At 47.8% G+C, this 22,407-nt stretch overlaps 2 protein-coding genes across 2 annotated transcripts; both read left to right on the plus strand.

Moving 5' to 3' along the window:
- Positions 1-3,315: 3,315 nt before the first annotated feature.
- Positions 3,316-4,260, plus strand: LOC137046013 (olfactory receptor 5K1-like). Its single transcript, XM_067423070.1, has one exon. It carries the CDS (start codon positions 3,316-3,318, stop codon positions 4,258-4,260), a length of 945 nt encoding a protein of 314 aa, XP_067279171.1.
- A 10,093-nt stretch (positions 4,261-14,353) lies between these two features.
- Positions 14,354-15,307, plus strand: LOC137046014 (olfactory receptor 4B13-like). Its single transcript, XM_067423071.1, has one exon. It carries the CDS (start codon positions 14,354-14,356, stop codon positions 15,305-15,307), a length of 954 nt encoding a protein of 317 aa, XP_067279172.1.
- Positions 15,308-22,407: the final 7,100 nt, after the last annotated feature.

Consider the following 22,407-nt stretch of genomic DNA (forward strand, 5'->3'; position numbering starts at 1 on the left):
GTAGGTGACCATAAGTCAATGACATGCGACATGTGAGTCCCACAAGGGTCAATTCTTGCACCACTCCTATTCAACCTTTATGTGCTGCCGCTGAGCCAAATAATGAAAAATAAACACAATTGCTAACCACAGTTAGGGTGTACTCACACTAGGCACGGTTTCCATGAACCGGGCCCGAGTACGATTGTCCCCCCTCCCTACTCCCCTCTGGCCTGCACTCACATAGGGTTTCAGCATTCGTGCCGGAGCACGCTTACGTTATTATGGTGCAACGGTTTCGGGTTTCGGGTTTCAGCATTCGTGCCGGAGCACGCTTACGTCATTATGGTGCGACGGTTTCGGGATAAACAGGAAGAGCGGCGCTCTGAACACAATGGAGTCCATCGCTCTGTTTTCTTTGTGGATAATTTTGTGTCGTTTGGTCCATAGCCCTCTCACAGCCTGTTGTTAAACAGATGTGTCGCCTTAGTGGCGCAAAAATTTTCACGTAATCGTGCTGCTCGTATGAGGAGGTTTGCAAGGTACCAGCTGAAGTGCAGCAAGGACTTTGCAGCTTTGATTACGGACTCCAGCACGGTTAGCGCTCACACTGCATGCGAACCGCGCCCGAGTCCAACTGAACCGTGCTCTGGCCCACCTCTTCCAATCGAGCCGCGCCCGGGGCACGGTTCGGAGCACTCACACTAGTCAAACGTACCGCGCTTTGGTGGTCAAACGCACTCGGGCACGGTTCAAACTGGCTAGTGTGAGTACACCCTTATGCTGATGACACCCAGATCTACTTAGCACTATCACCTGATGATTACAGCCCCATTGACTCCCTGTGCAAATGCATTAATGAAGTTAACAACTGGATGTGCCAAACCTATCTTCAGTTAAACAAAGACAAAACTGAAATCACTACATTTGGAAACAAAGATGAAATTTTCAAGTTAAACACATATCTTGAGGCTAAAGGTCTAATAACAAAAAATCAAGTCAGGAATCTTGGTGTGATTTTGGAGTCCAACCTGAGTTTCAGTAGTCATGTGTCAAGTTGCATATTGTTGCGCTTGCGTGTGCTTCAAAAGAGGACTTGTATATTCCTGCAAAAAAGGAAGTGTATGCACTACTTGACACCGTAACCACCATATACATTGATCTATTCAATTAGAAATGGCCAAATTGTCCCCTCAATTTTTGATATTCTTGCACTGCTCTGCTGCACTTCATTACGCAGTGGCATCTGTATGTTAGGATGCCCAAAAGATTTAAAAGTTACTTTTTAGGCTGGTTTGCCTCAGGTCTAACGGCGCTCGTTATTGTCAAAATGATTGAGATGGCCAATCAAATCAAAGTAAGAGGGGTATGCGTTCTCTTTTGGCTCGTGCACACACAGCCTTTACACACAGACATGTGCATCAATCTATCACTTATTGCCATTGCAGAGAGAGACTATTCTTTCCGATGAAATCACAAAATCACCGGAATATTGAAAAATATTAAATATTTTTATATAACAGTAATTTAAATAAATAATAATAATTATTGATTTTTAAGTATTGCACGTCAATACAGAATGAAATATTCTGCAGCCTATTTTGCAATCAATACCATAGATATGTATGGTCAATACTGCCGAGTGCCGACGTTGTCTTTGCTCTATCAGTAGGCTATATATTTATGTTTAACATGAAGTATAGGCCTTCTCTATACATCAACTAGCAGCAGCAGCGCTGCATCAGACACGCTTCTGGTGTGCAAAGGCATAGAAAAAAGAGCATGCAAAAGAGACGCCACGCTTGCAGTTTGTCTCCGGCCACAGAATAAGCACGGCAGATGATATGCAGGAAAAAATTGCGATGATAGTGTTTGGAATGATTTTCACAGAACATTCATGCGAAAAAAAGAAAAGGGTTGAAGTGAAGTTTGTTTTCATAATCAGTTTCTTACAGTTCATGACTATTTGATGTTGACCAATAAGAGAATGTTTGAAGATGTTAGAATTAAATAGAACTGTTGATACCGTAGCCTGCTTTCTGATTGGATATTATTTTGTTTCACGTGAGTGTGTGTGAGTTTGTCCTCGGGGTTCCCCCCACACATCAGGATTTCTGATTCGCAAATCGGGACGGCTTCGATGTTCTTCCAAGCAGGTTCATACACCCTTAACACACTTCACACCAAAATCTGATAAGATAATCTCTTGAACCACCAAGATAATCGGGAAATAGGATTGTCGAAAGGGGGGAAATTGGTCCAAAATCAGCCTCATTATCTTTTGGTGTGTACCCAGCATTAGAGAAACTCGTTCATGCTTTCATCACCAGCAGGGTGGACTATTGTAATGGTCTTCTCACCGGCTTTCCGAAAAATACCATTATAAAGCTGCAGCTCATACAGAGCGCTCATACCTTTCCTGGCTCTCATGACCTTGAGTTGACATAACAAGCTAATGTCAGACGCCTCTTGCAAGCTTGTGCACACCTACACAACCGTAAAGGGTCCTGACACCCTCAAGCATGGTGGCGTGTGTATTCTCGATCCCATATGCATAAGCTTATGCAGCATTGAGTGTAGCTTTTGAAAGGGAACACATGGGATTACTTGGCTGTAACCCTGTTCTCTGATAAAGTGGAACAAGATGCTGCATTGCTAGGTCGTGCTGATGATGCTCCAGGACTGGTCTTCAAATAAAAGATCTGATGGCTACAGCTGGAGCTTATCTGTTCATAGCCTCATGTAGCAGGTGCGCCTATGACGTCACCGGCCGAGGCTATAAATACCTCAGGGTCAATTTTATTGATGTGTTTTTACAAAATTTTCACAGCTGGTCGTGATAAGACACTTCACATATGCATAAGACTATGTAACATCTTAATCCACTTTATCAGGGAACAGGGTTAAAGCCAAGCAGCCCCAAGTGCTTTATTCCTGAGTGGGTTCTTGTTCGTTTACCCAGCGATCCAATCAAGAAGCCAAAAACACGGAAGTGTAAAACTGGCCAGTAGTGTGAAATTGATATAGTTGAACGACCCTTCTCAGTGGACTTCACCAGATTATGGACAATATATTTTGAAATTTCCCTAAAGAAAAAAAAGGTGTTATAAAAACAAGGGTTCCAGGCTCTCCGCACCAGACACCCAGCTTCTTTTTTGCTGGTATTTAGAATTTTTTGGCTTTGGGCTCATTGGAACTTTGGCCATCTGATTTCCTTCAGTGAACATGGATATTGATGGAAACAATTTGGATACTGATGCCTAAGAAACAGATTCTGTTTTAATGCATATTCTAACAAATATTTGTTAATATTGTCTTGTGCTTTTTCTATTGCATATGGATAACATGTCTTATCCTGTTATACTGACTCTCATGGTGCCCAAAGAATCTAAATCATACAGGCATATATATTTCACATGTTTTCTTCTCCTTTATCTGCTTATATTGTCAATTAATATTCGTCTTGTTATGGTCATTATCATGACAAAAGCACTTCATGAACCAATGTACATATTCTTGGCTCATTTGTGTATTAATGGGGTTTATGGAGCCACAGGATTCTACCCTAAGATTCTGTCTGATTTAATATTGGATTCATATGTGATCTCCTCTCACATGTGTGCTGTGCAGTCCTTTGTTATTTACAGCTCTTTATTGTGTGAGTTTACAATATTAACAGTGATGTCTTATGATAGATATGTAGCCATATGCAAACCTTTAGATTATCATTCCAGATTAACTAAAAACACCTGTGCTAAATTAATTCTGTTTTCTTGGATTGTTCCCAACTTCTTTACAGTTATAGCAGCCTTGTTATCAAACTTAAGACCATTTTGTAAATATCACATTGATAAATTATATTGTGATAACTGGTCAGTTGTAAAACTGTCTTGTGCATCATCTTTTGTGAATAATGTTTATGGATATGTTGGTGTAGTTATATTTGCTAGCTGTGCAGTTATTATCATAGTGTCATACGTAAAACTGATCTCTGCGTGTAAAGCATCTTTAGAAAACAGAAGGAAATTCTGGCAAACTTGTCTGCCACACATATTATCACTGATAAACTTCACTTTTGCTTTGCTTTTTGATGCCATGTATAGCAGATATGGATCAAATGATATTCCAGAGAGTCTGCGTCATTTTTTGGCTTTAGAATTAGTTATAGTTCCACCTCTTTTTAATCCTGTAATCTATGGATTAAAAATTAGAGCAATGCGCATCGTTTTTATCTCATGTATTTCAGCAAAAGTGAATGTTTTAGAAACTAAAAAGGCTTAAACCCTTAACAATTACGTCATGCACTTTACTGAAATAGACATGTAAAATTGTATAATTTGTTTTATATATGAATTACAACAAAATGTAAGAAAAACAAGGATGTAGAAGCTGTCAACATTATTTTTTATGAACACTGAATATTTTCATAAAACATAAAAAAATATATATATTTGGCCTATTTGTCTTAATTTATGTTTTCTGCTCACATATCAACATTTCTTGTTTACATCCTTTGATTTATTTGCCGAGGTTTGTCTAAATGACCAACAAAAATGATTATAGCCCTGGGAATTTCCTGTGATGTGTATAGTTTGGTATAAAAAAGCTGAATTATTGTCTTTTTTTTTTTTAAAGTTTTCCTAGATTTTGCCTCCTTTACATTTTACTCCTATTTTACTTAGTACATTTAACTTTTTAATAATTTTACCTAAAATCATACTGCTATTTTATCAACCTGGTCTCACAGAATTACTTGAAATCAACACGGACCCTTAACTCAAATATTTAAACACATATCACTTTTTTAATAGCCTAATGTTTTTACTCAGCATTTGTGCAATTTTAAGGGGATATATTGCATTTTTAAAATGAATTTTCAGAGATTAGTAATGATATTTATATACAGGTTTATTTAAAAGGCAAACATTTTTGTAAAACACACTGTAACGTGTTCGTGGGTGTGGAAGGAAGAGGACACGGGGGTCGGCTGGACTGTTGATGCTTTTCTTTATTTAGAATACTCAAACACTTTTCAACACACTCAATAGTGTGGTTTCTCTCAACACAACGATCACTTCCGGGTCGGCACTTCCGGCTTCCGGGGTAACTCAGTCTCTGGGGATCGCGTCAACAGTCCTGCTCTCTCTCTCTCCCTGGCTTCCGGTTCCACTGGCGTTTTATCCTCTCTCCACGCCCATTACTGGAACAAGATACAGGTGTTATTAATCTGCGTCCAACCCACTCACTTACCGCTCGTCCCGCAGCTCTCTCTCCCGCTGCAGACCTCGCTAAACCACGCCCCCCTTGCCACATACCCCCACCGCCCGACTCAGGCCGGGGAGCCGTCCGGCCTGCAGACCCCCCCATTTCTGGAGAGGAAGTCAGCCACAGCCATCTGAGCATCCGGCCTGTGGACCACCTTGAACTTAAAAGGCTGAAGAGCTAGATACCAACGGGTGATCCGCGCGTTGGTATCCTTCATGCGGTGGAGCCATTGGAGCAGAGCGTGGTCCGAACAGAGGGTGAACTCCCGCCCCAGGAGGTAGTAGCGGAGGGTGAGAACGGCCCACCTGATGGCAAGGCACTCTTTTTCGATGGTGCTGTACTTAGCCTCTCTCTTCGAGAGCTTGCGGCTAATGTACAGCACCGGCTGCTCTCCCCCCTCCTGCTGCATATGCCGCTGCCAATCGTGACTGTAAATCACGATATCATCTAGGTAGGCAGCAGCAAATGCGGCATGGGGACGCAAAATTCTATCCATGAGGCGCTGAAAGGTAGCGGGTGCCCCGAACAAACCAAAAGGAAGCATGACAAATTGGTGCAATCCAAACGGCGTGGTGAAAGCTGTCTTTTCTTTGGACAATGGAGACAAGGGGATCTGCCAATAGCCCTTTGTTAAGTCCAATGTCGAATAAAATCGAGCCGTGCCCAGCCGATCAAGCAACTCGTCAACCCGCGGCATTGGATAAGCGTCGAATTTCGACACTGCGTTCACCTTGCGATAGTCCACACAGAACCTGACCGAGCCGTCGGTTTTAGGAACCAAAACTATCGGGCTCGTCCAGTCACTGTTGGACTCCTCTATTACTCCCATGTCCAGCATTGCCCCTAATTCTTCCTGAACCACCTTTTTCTTGTGTTCAGGCAATCGATAAGGCCGGCTGCGAACTACCACGCCCGGCTCGGTCTCGATATGGTGCTGAATTAAGTCAGTACGTCCCGGTAGGGGCGAGAACACGTCGGCGAACTCCGCCTGTAATTTTGATAAATCAGTGAGTTGGGACGGTGAGAGGTGATCTCCACCAGGGGCCAGTGCGACTGATTGTGCCTTGATGCTCGCTTCTGGCCCGAGATCATCCTCCCCCCCGATCACCGTGGCCAACAACACTGATTCCACCTCATTCCATTTTTTAAGTAGATTGAGGTGGTAAATTTGACGCGCCCCGTTCCTATCGGATCGTATCACTTCATAATCGAGATCCCCGACCTGTCGTGCGACCTCAAACGGCCCCTGCCACTTTGACATTAATTTGGAGCTCGACGTAGGGAGTAATATGAGCACTTTCTCTCCCGGTGCGAATTTGCGTAGTTTCGTACCCCTGTTATATGACCGGCTCTGGCGGTCCTGGGCTTGTTACAAATTCTCCCTGGACAGCCGCCCCAGTGTGTGGAGTTTTGTTCGCAAGTCCAGCACATATTGAATTTTGTTCTTCGCCAAAGAAGGTCCCTCCTCCCAAGTTTCTCGCAGGACGTCCAGCACCCCTCAGGGCTGGCGCCCGTAGAGAAGCTCGAAGGGGGAAAACCCCGTGGAGGCTTGTGGGACCTCTCGCACGGCAAATAAGAGGGGTTCTAACCACAGATCCCAATTTTTGACGTCTTCCTGCACGAACTTACGGATCATGGTTTTAAGTGTGCGATTAAACCGTTCGACCAAGCCGTCCATTTGTGGGTGATAGACACTTGTTCGAATGGATTTAATGCCCAATAATCCATACAGTTCGCGTAACGTACGTGACATAAACGCCGTGCCTTGATCAGCGAGGATTTCTTTCGGAACCCCCACTCGGGAGATTAGTCGAAACAGTGCGTCCGCAACACTCTTCGCGGAGATGTTGCGGAGAGCCACTGCCTCCGGATATCGTGTTGCGTAGTCCACGATCACTAAAGCAAAACGATGGCCGCGTGCGGATCGCTCTAATGGCCTGATGAGGTCCATCGCAATTCTCTCGAAGGGGACCTGCATTAATGGAAGGGGGCGCAATGGCGCTTTTGGAGCGGCCAGTGGATTTACCAACTGACATTCCGGACAAGTCGCGCACGTTGTCATGAATGCCTGGCCAAAAAAATCGGGTCATAAGGCGATTCAGCGTGGCCGCTTGTCCCAAGTGGTTCGCCATTGGATTAGAGTGAGCTGCCCGGAAAAGCATTTCCCAGCGGATCTTCGGAACTAACAACTGGGTTGTATCTACTTTTATCCGAGTGTCTTGGGTCACTCGATACAACCGGTCTTTTATTATGGCGAAATATGGATAGGTGACAGGTAAGGCAGGTTGGAGAGACTGGCCGTCGATAGAGCGGACCTGCTGGAAGGCGTTTTTGAGGGTCTCGTCCTGGGACTGCTCCAAAGGAAAGTCATCACGGTCCGAGAGAATCAGTCTCTCGATCCCGCTCGTTTCCTCTGAAGCCGTCCCCAAGGGTCCCGTCTCAGTCTCCCCAAGCTGCATTCGCGCCGCCCTCCTCCTAGCCTTTTTCTCCCAAGCGGCATCCGCACATAACGACCCCAATAAAACCGCGAATGCGGGCCAATTCGTCCCCAGAATTAGCGGATGCCGGAGGTGAGGACTAACCGCCACCTCTCCATGATGCTTTTCTTCCCGAATTTGAATCATGATTGGGACAAACGGATATTCCACCACATCCCCGTGCACACACCGCACCTTAACCACGCGGCTTGTATCCAATGCCCCCGGCTGCATCAGGCTTTGATGGATTGAGGTTTGGTTACATCCTGAATCCACCAAGGCCTGATATGTACCCCCCTTGATACTCACAGGAATTTGGTACTCTCCTGCTTGATCGGGGGTGGTCCGCTGAACGTCCGGGACCCGGATCATTGTCCCGATGTCCATCATAGGACATCGGTCCATAAAATGATCCGGGTCGCCGCAACGCCAGCAGGCCAGCCCAGGCCTACCCGCCGCCCCTGCGGTGGGGAGTGGGTTGGAGAATTAGCGTGGAGAGGGGGTGGAACCGGAACCATTATCCCCACCCGCCCCCAGCAGCTCCGCCCCCCTGGGCAGGGCCCTCGAACTCCCGAACTGCCCAGGGCCCATCCCACCCCGGCCTCTGGGGGGAACGCAAGGAGGGCCCGGAGGGCGGGACCTAGGGAGAGGGACAGGGCGTGAGAGAGAGAGACAGAGGGTGGAGAGAGAGAGAGAGATTAATAGGGGCTCGCCGACCCCCGGGCACGTCCCCAGGTGGTCCTCCGCCAGGTTGATGGCCGTCTCCAGCGACGTGGGCCGGTGGCACTGGACCCACTCTGCGGTCTTCTTCGGGAGCCGAGCGATAAACTGCTCCAGTACCACCAGATCGACAATGTGGTCCACGTCGCTTCCGCCGGCCAAGAGCCATTTGCGACACGAGTCCCGGAGCTGTTGGACCATCGCGAAGGGTCGGCCGGCCTCGCCCCATTCCAGGGAGCGGAAACGTTGGCAGTGCTGTTCAGGGGTCCGGCCGACCCGCTGAATGATGGCCCTCTTGAGGTCTTCATACTTCAGGAGGTTCGCCACCGGCAGTTGTTGGGCGGCCGCCTGGGCTTCTCCGGACAGTAGTGGTATCAGGCGCACCGGCCACTGTGCCCGGGGCCACCCGCAGGCCTCCGCTGCTTTTTGGAAGAGGTCTATGAAGGCCTCGGGATCATCTTGTGGCCCCATTTTGTGAAGGGGCACGTGAACCGGTGCGCCGGCCAGCCCGGCGGCCTCGGTGCGAACCTCCCGGTCAATCCAGCTCCGGAACCTCTCGCGGTCCTCTTGCTGGCCTTGGACGATGGCCGCGAAGCGGCGCTCCTGGTCCGCCCGAAGGTCCAGCATGGCTTGATGTTGATCCTGGTGGAGGGCCGCGAGGGATGGGATGATGTCCGCAAACGGCGTGGCGGAGCGCGTCTGCATGGCGGCGGCGCTGTCCTACTTCCTTCCCGGGTTTCGGCACCAGTGTAACGTGTTCGTGGGTGTGGAAGGAAGAGGACACAGGTCAGCTGGACTGTTGACGCTTTTCTTTATTTAGAATACTCAAACACTTTTCAACACACTCAATAGTGTGGTTTCTCTCAACACAAAGATCACTTCAGGGTCGGCACTTCCGGCTTCCAGGGTAACTCAGTCTCTGGGGATCGCGTCAACAGTCCTGCTCTCTCTCTCCCTGGCTTCCGGTTCCACTGGCGTTTTATCCTCTCTCCACGCCCATTACTGGAACAAGATACAGGTGTTATTAATCTGCGTCCAACCCACTCACTTACCGCTCGTCCCGCGGCTCTCTCTCCCGAGAGAATTCAAATTCATATCTAAATTTCTTTTAATTTGTTTAATTCGTGAGGAAAACACGAATGTGCATGGTTTAGTGGATGATTGCTGCCATCCACAAACAACACTTTTGCAATTTCTCAATGAACAAGTTTGTGCATGAATGTTAGATGCAATTACTTGCTATTTGTGTTTAGGCTGTAATATCATGAACACAATGGCGGGGCAGAATGGACTGGATTCAGGGTATAATTTTTAAAACACAACCAACATATAAAAATAAAACAATGCCAGTTTTTCCACACTTTAGACTAGAGGTGTGAACCTACACTGGTCTCACGGTTCGGTTCATTTCGATTACAATTATCATGTCATCGATTCGGTTCAATTCGATATCACAATGCATTGATGATGCACCGCATAAAAAATTTGTATTGTATGTGATTAAATAGGATTGTGTTGCTGTGTGGAAAGGAGTACATATCTGTACAAAGACTGTTAAAGTGAACTTAACTTTGTCTTAAAAGTCTAAGAGTCTAACTGGGAGAAGCATCTCTGAAAAGCTCCTCTGTCAGACCAAAGGAGTTTATAGTTTTACTACACAGTGACTTGCATTTGCCCGTGAAGGCGTCCAGAGATACAGTCGCAGGAGAAAGTATTGATGGTACCATCCGATCATTTTGTAGTTGTGATTGTTTACTTCCGTGTTGAGCTAAGGAACGAGTGTGAGCTTGCATAGTTGTTTTGACTCCATCGAGGTTGAGAAAGTTGCACATAGCGTGAGGAGCTTTGGCCTGCTGGCCCAATTGCCGTGTGGGCATCAGATTTCCAGTTTCACACAACTCTGTGCGTGTAGGCCTGCTTGGAGGGACTGCATTATGTGGCCTGGCTCAAGGCCAGCCACGATGACATGTTGGAGAGAGAAGAGGGGGAGGAAATCCGAACGTTTCTCTTTTAGTCTGGGAGTAGTCACACCCTCCTGAGGTAGAATTGACCAATGAGATTCCAAGCGGGAAATTCCTCTGGAGATTTTATGGCTCTTTTGTTTCAAGCATGAATCAATGGGTCTGTGCCCATTTACACTCTAATTAATGCAACAAACACACACACTGCATCCTCTGAATAAGGGGCCTACATGAAAGTGTAAGTCATGAAACGAGCATCAATTTGATTGGAGACAAGACATGAGATTACTTGAAATAGAAAGTTGTTAATAAGACACAGATGCATAGAGAAAATACTATACACTTGGGAAACTTTATAAGTTATATACATACATACAATGTCCTGGGGTGCATGTTCATTTATAGACGGTGTGTCTGTAACTTGAGGCAAACGCGTGTGTTTTACAGGCTTTGTGTCTTAACTATGGCCTTTTCCATGTGGCCACATCACTAGCCCCTGGGACAGGAACCAAGGTTTCCTCCATATGACGAGGGAACGAAGGCATCAGTGTGTTACCCTGATCATACAGAATGGATTTCCACTTAGGTAAAACTCCTTGGCTCTCAGCCACCATTGAAGGGGTCTCATGTTGTTACAACCCTATGTTTTGTATTTTGTGACCTCTCTGTTTTGTGAGTCTCTCTGTCTGACCAGGAAGTTCATCTGATTGGTTCCTGCAGGCTGATTGCTGTCATGTTCTGATTGGTCCACAGTCTTTTAAAAAGCTTGTCATCACTTCCTGAAGGAAGTTTTGATTGATTGAGAGATCTTGTGTTTTGAGAGAGAGTTTTGACCTGTGTATGCAGAGTTTGTTTGTGTGTGTTATAAAAGTTTGACTGTGTTAGGAATATTAGAAACTGTCAGTATTGTTTGTTTGTTTAAATCTGACACTGTTTGTATCAGTGGAACGTAATTGGTATATCTGACCCTTTGCCTGTTTTCTGACACTGATTTGGACTGCCCTTTTCAGTTTGTTTGCCTGGTTGTAAAAATATTGTAAATACTGAGTATTTGGGAAAGTAGGGAGTCTGACGCTACTTTTGTTTATTGTAAACTATTTTGGTCTCTGTTTTGGTTAGGGAGTTAGGTTTATATACTGTATTTTCTTTTTCTTTTATTTTTGGTTTAGGGTTTAAGAAAGAGAATTAAAACAAGGAAGTTTTGTTTGTTATTTTGGCCCAGTCCTCTCTTGAGTCTTAGGTCCCAATTAAAATTAATAAATTCATCTTTATTTCAATATACTGGTTTCAGAGTTTTCATGTTGCACCCTTTTCCCTTAGACGGGGCGTAACGTGTAGCAGGCCAAAAGATATCACATTGGACATGAGCTGCCATGAGCCTCAGCAGTCTCTGAAACTGCTTCACAGTGAGGCTGCGGCCTAGCTTCTGCATGGAGACCATCGCTCGTGTGGACTCTATGTGAGGGGGAGACATTTGTGCCTGCATCGTCATGAAGTTCCATATGACTCCCAGGAACGTAGTCCTCTGGGAAGGCGTTAACATACTCTTTTTCGTGTTGAGTCAGGGGCAGCTCTCAGCGGTCTGGCCACAGCCAGGACCACTTGGCAGAAGCCTTCTTTGCCTGAAGAGCAGTCCTCAGATCGACCCTTGGCTCAGAAGCCTTTGCCCGAGAGCGCTGCCTCCTTTACCAAGCTCCCTCTGGAGGGGCATGGAAAGCGACACTCTCCTTCTGCCAGTGCGAGGAGCTTGTAGGGGCTGCCCACTTAATAATAATAATAATAGATTTTATTTATAATGCACTTTTCTTTCCGAAGAATCTCAAAGTGCAACAAAGGAAAAAAAAAAAAAAAAGAATAACAAGTAAAAAAAAAAAAATAGAATACTACAAACAATCAACCAACACAGAAAACAGAACACAAACAGAGCTGATGGTGAACAGAAACAGAGCTGATGGTGAACAGAAACAGAGCTGATGGTGAACAGAAAAACAGCTGATGGTGGAAGTCTCTGTTAGCTCCGCAGCACACTGTGGTCGACTCCATGTTTCAGATTTCCCCCAGCGGCAGTGTCCCGATGACATCGTTGAGGCACGACAGCTGAAGACCAGATGATGGGTCTTCATGACGATTCAAACGATGGGGATCGCCGCAGCACCATGCAGGAGGCAGAACATTTTTCCGGGCACTTCTGTGGACACACCGGGGTCGGCGCAGAAGTCCAAGCCGCTCCACGGCCGCAATGCAGGACGGAACAGCAGCGCAGCCGAGAAGCGGAACATCCCAACATCATGCCGGACGCCGGATGCCGATGGCCCGGATGACGCTAGCCCGGTGCAAACTTCAGCCACCATGCACCTTAAGCCCAAGGGAGACCACCAGTGAGCAGCCGCGGCGAGAAACATCAAATGTCCTCCAAACCAGAACCAACCGCAGCATTCAAACATAAACATTAGAGAAGCGGTTGAAAACGGCGAAACGACGAACAATGTCCTCTCAGTGGCTGCCAGCAATCAGCAACAGTCCCAATTGTAGCTCTGACTGTTAGACTAGTCGCAAACATAAGGAAATAATATTTCCTTATTCAAACATAAGGAAATAATCTAATAGTACATTAACATGATTTGTGGGTGGAGAAGCGGCGAACAGACAACGCCAGCGTCCTCTCCCCCACGTTGCCTAGCCAAGTCATCACTACGCGGCAGTCTTCCCCGAGGAGCCACAACAGCAAAGAAGGTGTTGTTGAAAAGCTGCTGACTGCTTTTTTTTAACCACCCGAAACTTCTCTATGGCGGTGTTTACCACACCTAGAAGGTGAAACCGGGGAGTCAAGGAGAAAGTGTTTCTCTCTTTTCCCTCATCCACCACAGATTTAACCAGAGATGTCTCTCCGCACATACCAGACCAGCCATGGTGGCTTTCCTAAGCTCTGTTATATCCTCCGGAGATCCTTACCCTCATCAAGATCCTTGAGGAGGTTGGCCTGGTAGGCCTGTACCACAGCCATAGTGTTCAAGCAGCTACCAGCCCGCCCAGCCACCATATAAGCCCTGCCCTCCAGCAAAGATGTAACTCGGCAAGGCTTGGTGGGCAGTACCAGGGCCTTCAAGGACGACTCAGCCTGGGCAATGTGCTCTGATATTTTCTGAAATTCAGATTTCAGACGAATGATGTCCATGTTAAGTCAATTGAAAGGCGCGTTGACGCTTGTCTGGAGGTCCTGCGGCGCATTAGACGCGTTTCGCGCAACGCGATGGACACAATTCCGCCTAATTCGCGCGTCCAGTTCACGCGAATAACGCAAATTTGAAGCGAATTGAGCGCCTTGCGCGATACGCGTGAGTTGTATTTTTTGTGCATTCACGCGTTTAAAGCGAATTCGCCTCTACGCCCGAGTTGAAAAATTTGAACTTTGGCATCAATTCGCTCCACGTTAACCAATGAGGAGTTTACCTATAAAGACAGTGCCTATTTAAAAAGAACACTCTTGCGTTTTTGAAGTTGTGAGATCCAGGCGTACATAACAGCAATGCACCTAACAGAATGAAATAACCAAGTTAAGTGCCGTCATTTCAAATTAATTCTTAAAATTATCTCTTAATTTGAACTTTATTACTGAGCGGTTCTTGTTAGTTTACCCAGCGGGCCAATCAAGAAAACACAGAATTGTGAAATTAATATTGTTGAACCCTCCTTCTCAGTGGACTTCACCCGATTATAGACAATATATTTTTATCTCCTAGAGATTTCCCAAAAGAAAAAAAGGTGTTATAAAAACAAGGCTTCCAGCTCTCCACACCAGACATCCAGCTCCTTTTTTTTTTGCTAATACTTTGACTTTTTTCCCCTAAGTGCTAACTTTGACCATCTGATGCCTAAGAAACGGGTTCTTTATTAATGCATATTGTTTTAACAAATATTTGTTAATATTGTCTTGTGATTTTTGTATTGCATATGGATAACATGTCTTATCCTGTTATACTGACTCTCATGGTGCCCAAAGAATCGAAGTCATTTAGGCTAATATATTTCACATGTTTTCTTATCCTTTATCTGCTTATATTGTCAATTAATATTCGTCTTGTTATGGTCATTATCACAGAGAAAGGCACTCATGAACCAATGTACATATTCTTGTCTCATCTGTGTATTAATGGGATTTATGGAGCCACAGGATTCTACCCTAAGTTTCTGTCTGATTTAATATTGGATTCATATGTGATCTCCTCTCACATGTGTGCTCTGCAGATCATTGTTATTTACAGCTCTTTACTGTGTGAGTTTACAATATTAACAGTGATGTCTTATGATAGATATGTAGCCATATGCAAACCTTTAGATTATCATTCCATATTAACTAAATTCACCTGTGTGAAATTAATTCTGTTTTCTTGGATTGTACCCAGCTTATTATCAGTTATAGCAGTCATATTATCAAACTTAAGGCCATTTTGTAAATATCACATTGATAAATTGTATTGTGATAACTGGTCAGTTGTAAAACTGTCTTGTGCATCATCTTTTGTGAATAATGTCTATGGATATATTGTTGCAGTTATATTTGTTAGCTGTGCAGTTATTATCATAGTGTCATACGTAAAACTGATCTCTGCATGTAAAGCATCTTTGGAAAACAGAAGGAAATTCTGGCAAACGTGTCTGCCACACATATTATCGCTGATAAATTTCACTTTTGCGATGCTTTTTGATGCCATGTATAGCAGATATGGATCAAATGATATTCCAGAGAGTCTGCGTAATTTTTTGGCTTTAGAATTAGTTATAGTTCCACCTCTTTTTAATCCTGTAATCTATGGATTAAATATTAGAGCAGTGCGCAGAGTTTTTATCTCATGCATTTCAGCAAAAGTGAATGCTTTAGAAACGAGAAAAGGCTTAAAAACTTGACAATTACTTGATGTACTTTACTGAAAAGGAAATGCAATGTGGTATAATTTGATTATAAATGTATTTGTATACAAAATTGAAGAAAAACAAGGATGTAGAAACTGAACATCATTGAATATTTTCATAAAACATCAAGAAGAAAATTTAGTTTTAATTTATTATGCTTTCTGCTCACATATCCAAATTTCTTTGCTGAGGTTTGTCTAAATGACAAACAAAAATTAGAAGTCCTGGGAATTTCCTGAGATGTTTGGTATGAAAAGCTGAATTATTATTTTTCTTCTTTTTTTAAAGGTTTCCTAGATTTTACTTTCTTTACATTTTACTTTTTAATCATTTTACTTAATTATACTGCTATCAATTTATGTACCACACCAATGTGATTATTGGGAATAATCCGACTTAATGGAATCTCATGAAGAAACCCTTTAACCCATTATTTTTTATCATAAATTAAAACTATTAAACCACTGGTTTAGTTGTTTTTAATTTTTGTTTTTAAAAATATGCCGCCTTCAAACCCTTCCATGAATCTTTTGCTGGTTCCATGGTTATTTGGCCTTCCCCCTTTTTAAAAAATAAGGAAACCTATCATATTCAACTTAAGTTAAATGAACAAATTCACTCCAATTAAACTCAAGCTTAAATACATTTCTAATGAGTCCCTACAAATTATTATTATTATTATTATTATTTAGCTTTTAGCCTGAATATGTTAGTCTTGCTGTTATTTATACACATAAAAGTGTAATGAAGTCTGGTTTCACGTCAGTGTCATGTGCACCACTACAGCAAACACGCACTCTTCTCTAGTCCAGAAACACAATGGCAAATGGAGTGGATCATATGCGCGAGTTGGCACAGACCACAAAACATACATATTTGTGGTGAGGCATAGATGAGTTGTGACAAGGAGATCAAGTAATCTCCCTCTCCCACTTTCTCCTCTCTCGGGCAATTTCTTGGTCGTCCTTCTGCCGCTGGGGTGACAGGAAGGCCTGGGCCGGCCTGCTGGAGATGCAGGGACCCGGGCCATTTCCAGGACAGGTGTCCAGTGAGGATAGAGGTTGGAACGTTTATGTGAATTTGGTGAATTCAGATTGTAATCAAATCTCCATTCAAAGCCTGATGCAGCAAGGGGTTAGGTGAACTACCTATTAGTACCTGTCAATATAACATTTTGGGGGAAAACTCAAATAATGAAGGTGGCAGAAAATTTCCACTTTAGGCATCCACTGATTTTGGGGACAGATTGGCCAGCATTTACACAATTATTGGGGATTTTATGTGCAGATGCCTCTTGGGGGACAGGGCTAGGGACGTAGAAAATAATGGCTTAGGCTGGGGACGCTGTTCCGAGACCCTCACAGACTTACTCAGAGGAAACTAGAGCGAGGGGAAGAGCTAATGATGACTTTCCTCTCGAGCAGTCTTGTAGTGAAACGCTGAAAAATGTCTATGACAGGGTCCTTGCCACTGACGGACGGCTACCACAGCATTATCGGCTGCTCTCCCTATTTTGCTATTATAAAAGATTCATTGTATCAAGTGGCCCAATATAATAATAATAATAATAATAATAATAATAATAATAATAGATTTTATTTATAACACACTTTTCATTCCAAATAATCTCAAAGTGCAACAGGGGGGGGGGGGGGGAGAGAAAAAAGAAAAGAAAAAAAGAATAACAAGTAAAAATATAGAATACTACAAACAATCAACCAACACAGAAAACTGAACAGAAACAGAGCTGATGGTGACCATAAAATAGAGCTGATGGTGAACAGAAAACAGCTGATGGTGGAAGTCTCTGAAAGCTCCACAGCACACTGGGGTCCACTCCATGTATTAGGCCTACATCTGCATTTTCTTGTGTATTTTGTGACGGGGTGAAGAAGTACACGACACAGGAGGGCAGGTGAATTTCCCCGAAGGGTGGATTTATTGATGAAAGTGAAAGTGCGTTGAGTGGGGTGCTCCGTGTTCGGTGTGGTCTCTCTCTTGCGTCCTCGGTGCTCGCGGTGATATGGGTCCGTGCTCAGAGTGAGTGCTGGCCGTCACACGCTGATCTCTGGAGGGAAAATGGAGACAACAGTTAGCCGAGTCTTCTGGAGACATCTCTCACCTCTCTGGGCGGCGGGCAGGCTTATAAAGCTGCCCGCTGATGAGCTGCAGGTGTGACGGCTCAGCCTGTGATGAGCGAGTGCAGGTGTGCCCGCCTTGTTTCCAGGGCGACGCTGATGAGCGCTCGGGACACTTGTCACACTCCCCCCCCTTAAGCGACGTCCTGGTCCTGCGGAGAAGCGGGGAAACTGGGGGGTGGAGGGTGGGGGGGTGGAGCCTGACAGACCTGCGAAAGCTGACCACATCCGGGAAAGACCATCGGCGTTGGCGTTGGCCGTCCCGGCTCGATGTTGGACGGTGAAGTTGAAGTCCTGGAGCGGCAGGAACCACCGCGTCACCCTGGCATTCGTCTCCTTGGCCCGGGCCATCCATTGAAGTGGTGCGTGGTCAGTGGTCAGGGTGAAGTGGCGGCCCAGGAGGTAATAACGGATCTCCAGGACTGGCCACTTGACGGCCAACGCCTCCCGTTCCACGGTTGCGTAGCGCTGTTCTGCTGGGGTCAGCTTTCGGCTGATGTAGAGCACCGGGTGTTCCTCGCCGTCGGTGACCTGGGAAAGGACGGCTCCCAACCCGGTGTCGGAGGCGTCCGTCTGCAGCAGGAAGGGGCTATTGAAGTCGGGCGCTCGTAGGACCGGGGCCGAGGTGAGGGCCGACTTGATGCGGTGGAACGCCGCCTCCGCCTCGGTGCTCCACAGGATCTTCTCTGGCTGCCCCTTCCTGGTCAGGTCTGTCAGGGGAGAGGCTAAGGAGGAGAAGTCAGGGATAAAGCACCGATAGTAACCCGCCAACCCCAAAAAGGCTCGTACCTGCGTCTTTGTGGTGGGACGGGGAGCGGAGAGAATCGCCGAGACCTTCTTCTCCTGTGGTCGGATCAGGCCCCGTCCCACCTGGTAGCCGAGGTACTTGGCTTCCGCGAGTCCTAGGTGGCATTTCCGGGGGTTGGCGGTCAGCCCAGCCCGATGTAACTCCGACAGCACCTTCTGCAGCCGGTCCAGGTGGTCCTCCCAGGTCTGGGCTGCGTGATGGTTCGATGACCCCTAACCTCAGCATCTCCTGTACCTCTGCCTCGATGGCGTGTCGCCGAGCCTCCGGAACACGGTAGGGCCGCTCCCGAACGACGACTCCTGGGGGCGTCCGGACGTCGTGCTCCAGGACGTGAGTCCGCCCGGGGCGAGGGGAGAACACCGCAGAAAACTGACTGACCAGGTGCTGCAACTCCGACTTTTGGGCCGCCGACAGCTGGGGGTCCATGTCTACCATCACCGGTGGGGGTTCCGAGAACGCGGAGAGCTGGGGCCCGGTCCCGATCCAGCGTTTCAGGAGGTTGATGTGGTACAGCTGGTCGGCTCTCCTCTTCCCAGGCTGCCGGACCTGGTAGGTAACGGGCCCGACCTTCTCGGCGACTGTGAAGGGACCCTGCCAGGTGGCCAAGAACTTACAGGCGGCTGTTGGGACCAGGACCAAGACGTGGTCCCCGCGCTGGAACTCTCTGGGTTGGGCGGCCCGGTCGAAGTGCCTCCGCTGGGCCTGCTGGGCTTTGGCCAGGTGCTCCCGGACGATGGGCATCACGCGGTCGATCCTGTCGCGCATCTGCCGCACGTGCTCGATGGTGGAACGGTGTACCCCCGGTTGTTGCTCCCAGGCCTCCTTGGCCACGTCGAGCAGTCCACGGGGTTGCCGGCCGAAGAGGAGCTCAAAGGGGGTGAAGCCGGTGGACGCTTGGGGGACTTCCCGGATGCCAAAGAGGACATAAGGCAGCATCTTGTCCCAGTCCCGCAGGTCTTCGGCGGCCACCCGCCGCAGCATCTGCTTGAGCGTTTGGTTAAACCGCTCAACGAGGCCGTCGGTCTGGGGGTGGTACACCGTTGTGCGGAGCTGTTGGACCTTCAGGAGCCTGCAGAGATCGGCCATAATCCGGGACATGAACGGGGTGCCCTGGTCAGTCAGAATCTGGGCGGGGATGCCCATCCGGCTACACAGAAGGAAGAGCTCCTGGGCGATGGCCTTGGTGGTGGCTTTCCGGAGGGGAATGGCCTCTGGGTAGCGGGTGGCATAGTCCACGATGACGAGGATGTGTTCGAACCCCCGGGCGGACTTCGGCAGCGGTCCCACCAGATCCATTACGATTCGCTCGAAGGGCACCTCTATGATGGGCAGCGGAATCAGCGGGCTGGGGGGAGGAACTCGTGGCGATGTCCGCTGGCAGGTGGGGCAGGCTTGGCAAAACCGCTTCACCTCGGCCTCCAGGCCGGGCCAGTGGAAGCGATCTCGGATCCGTTGGATGGTGTTCTGAGCCCCGAGGTGGCCTGCCATGGGGTGTGCGTGGGCGATCTCCATCACCCCATCGGTCTTGCTTCGGGGCACGACGAGCAGGTTTTTTTCCTCCCCCCTTCGCTGAGCGACACAGTAGAGCAGGCCTTGTTCAATTTTGAAGTGGGGCGTAGGGTGCGGCGCGGGCTGTAGGTCCTTCCCCTCCGCGACCCGTACTTGAGCCCAGCAGTGCTTCAGACGGTCGTCCTCGTGCTGCTCGCGGGCGAACGCCCCGGCCCCCGAGACCTGCTGGAAGAGATCATAGAACAGGTTAGCAGCTTGGGGGGTGGACTCACCGTCTCGGGGGCTGTCGGAGGCCAGCAGCACAGGGCGCCGTCTGGGTCTCCGCGCAGTCCGGCGCGTTGGGCGGTTCCCGGGCTGGCTGACAGGCTGTGTGGCGGCGGTGAGGAGACGGTCGAACCCCGGCCAGTCCCTTCCGAGCAACACGGGGACCGGCAGATCCTTGACGATTCCAACTTCGATGGCCCAGGTGCCCGGGGCGGCCTCGATGGACACGCGACGTGCGGGGACTTCTCGGGTATCGCCGTGCACACACACAATGGGGACGGAGGTCTTCGAATCCACTCGCGGCGACAGGATGGCTGTCTGTACTAGGCTAATGGCGCTGCCGGAGTCCAGGAGAGCCAGGAAGGGACGGCCGTTGATCTTCACCTCCGCCCGGGGCGCGTTCTCTGTGTGCACGGCGCAGCCTGCCAGCCATGCTCGTCCAGGGGATCGCGGGGCTTCGGTGGGCATGGGCTCGTCCGGAGGCCCGGGAACCGCCGGCCTGCCTACCGGTCGCGAGGTACCCTCCGGCGTGCGTCACTCCTGGACCACCCTTCGGGGAAAAGGCGACGCTCGCTCCCCGACCTCCCGGTGGAAGGTGGCATCCGCCAGCTCAATGGCCTCAACCAGCTCATCCTTGGTAGTGGGCTTCCACATCCCCACGGCTTGCCGGAGGTGGCGCGGGAGCGCGCGCAAGAGGCGGTCGACGACGACGCGCTCCAACTACCTGGATGGCGGTGGAACCCTCGGCCAGCAACCAGTGTTGTGCCAGACGAGAGAGATCTGCGGCTTGGAGTCGGGGTGGGCGCCGTGGGTCGTAGGACCAGTCATGGAAGAGTTGTGCAGCACTGATCGGTGAGAGCCCGACGCGGCCCAGGATCTCCTTCTTTAACTCTGAATACGAAGTGCTTTGCGCAGGGGGAAGCGCGAAGTACGCCCGCTGCGCTTCCCCGGTCAACAGCGGCGCGACGATGCGAGCCCACTCGTCCTCCGGCCACGCCTCGCAGGTAGCGATGGTCTCAAACATCTCGAGGTACATGTCGACATCGTCGTGATCCATCATACGAGGCAAGAGTTGGGTTGCTTGGGTGCGAGGGTCAGGCAGCGGAGCGCGTTGGGCAGCGGCCGCCCGCAGTGTGAGAAGCTCCCGCTCTGTAGTGTCTTGTCGAGAGGCCATATGCTCCATAATTTGCTGCTGGCGGATGCTCACCTCGGTGAGGTGTTTCAACAGTTCCTCCATCGTCGCAGGGAGGAGCGCAACCTGGGGAAACAGAGGGAAAAATCAACAAGTGCGGGGAAAATAAATCCAGGGAAAAAAAGTCTCGGGAAAATGGGAACCACTCCACGTGAACCTGATGTCGGTACTTCTTCACAATCTTGCCCGCATTCTCCACCAGTGTGACGGGGTGAAGAAGTACACGACACAGGAGGGCAGGTGAATTTCACCTGGAAAGAGTGGATTTATTGATGAAAGTGAAAGTGCGTTGAGTGGGGTGCTCCGTGCTCGGCGTGGTCTCTCTCTTGCGTCCTCGGTGCTCGCGGTGATATGGGTCCGTGCTCAAAGTGAGTGCTGGCCGTCACACGCTGCTCTCTGGAGGGAAAATGGAGCCAACAGTTAGGCGAGTCTTCTGGAGACATCTCTCATCTCTCTGGGCGGCGGGCAGGCTTATAAAGCCGCCCGCTGATGAGCTGCAGGTGTGACGGCTCAGCCTGTGATGAGCAGGTGCAGGTGTGCCCGCCTTGTTTCCAGGGCGACGCTGATGAGCGCTCGGGACACTTGTCACAATTTACAATGTATTAAATGTATTTACATTGAGACATTATGTGATGATTAACAGGCACAGCTAGACCAGAGATGTTGATGGATTGTTTCTGATGGTGTCTGTTTTGTTTTGACACAGGTATGTAAATGGAATGGATCATTAGTATTTTTCTTGTATTCTTCTGTACTTTTTAATTTATTTTATTTTTTCTCTTATTATTGTATTTGTTACTGTATGTTATGCTCTCTTTTGCTGGATGTCATGGAGAGAAGCACAGCTAGACCAGAGATGTTGATGGATTGTGTCTGTTTTGTTTTGACACAGAAACCTCCAATCATACAAAAAAGAATACAAACCATTTCAACTGCATCATCGTGTGGGCTTTTATTATTACTCATATAGAAATAAAAATCATTAACACAACGCAGAAGAAAACCCACTACATTAGCACAATTTGTATCTCCTTAAAACAAAAGAATGATGACAAAATAATAACATAAATCAATTTCCCATGAAAAGGTTCAAAGCAGGGCAAATACATTTAAATAGTCATGCATAACTAAAATGTCCAAGTGGAAATTCACAAAATTAACCAATGACTTTAACCCATGGAAA

This window comes from Pseudorasbora parva, chromosome 18, assembly GCF_024679245.1.
Source record: "Pseudorasbora parva isolate DD20220531a chromosome 18, ASM2467924v1, whole genome shotgun sequence".
In the NCBI taxonomy this organism is placed as follows: Eukaryota; Metazoa; Chordata; class Actinopteri; order Cypriniformes; family Gobionidae; genus Pseudorasbora; species Pseudorasbora parva.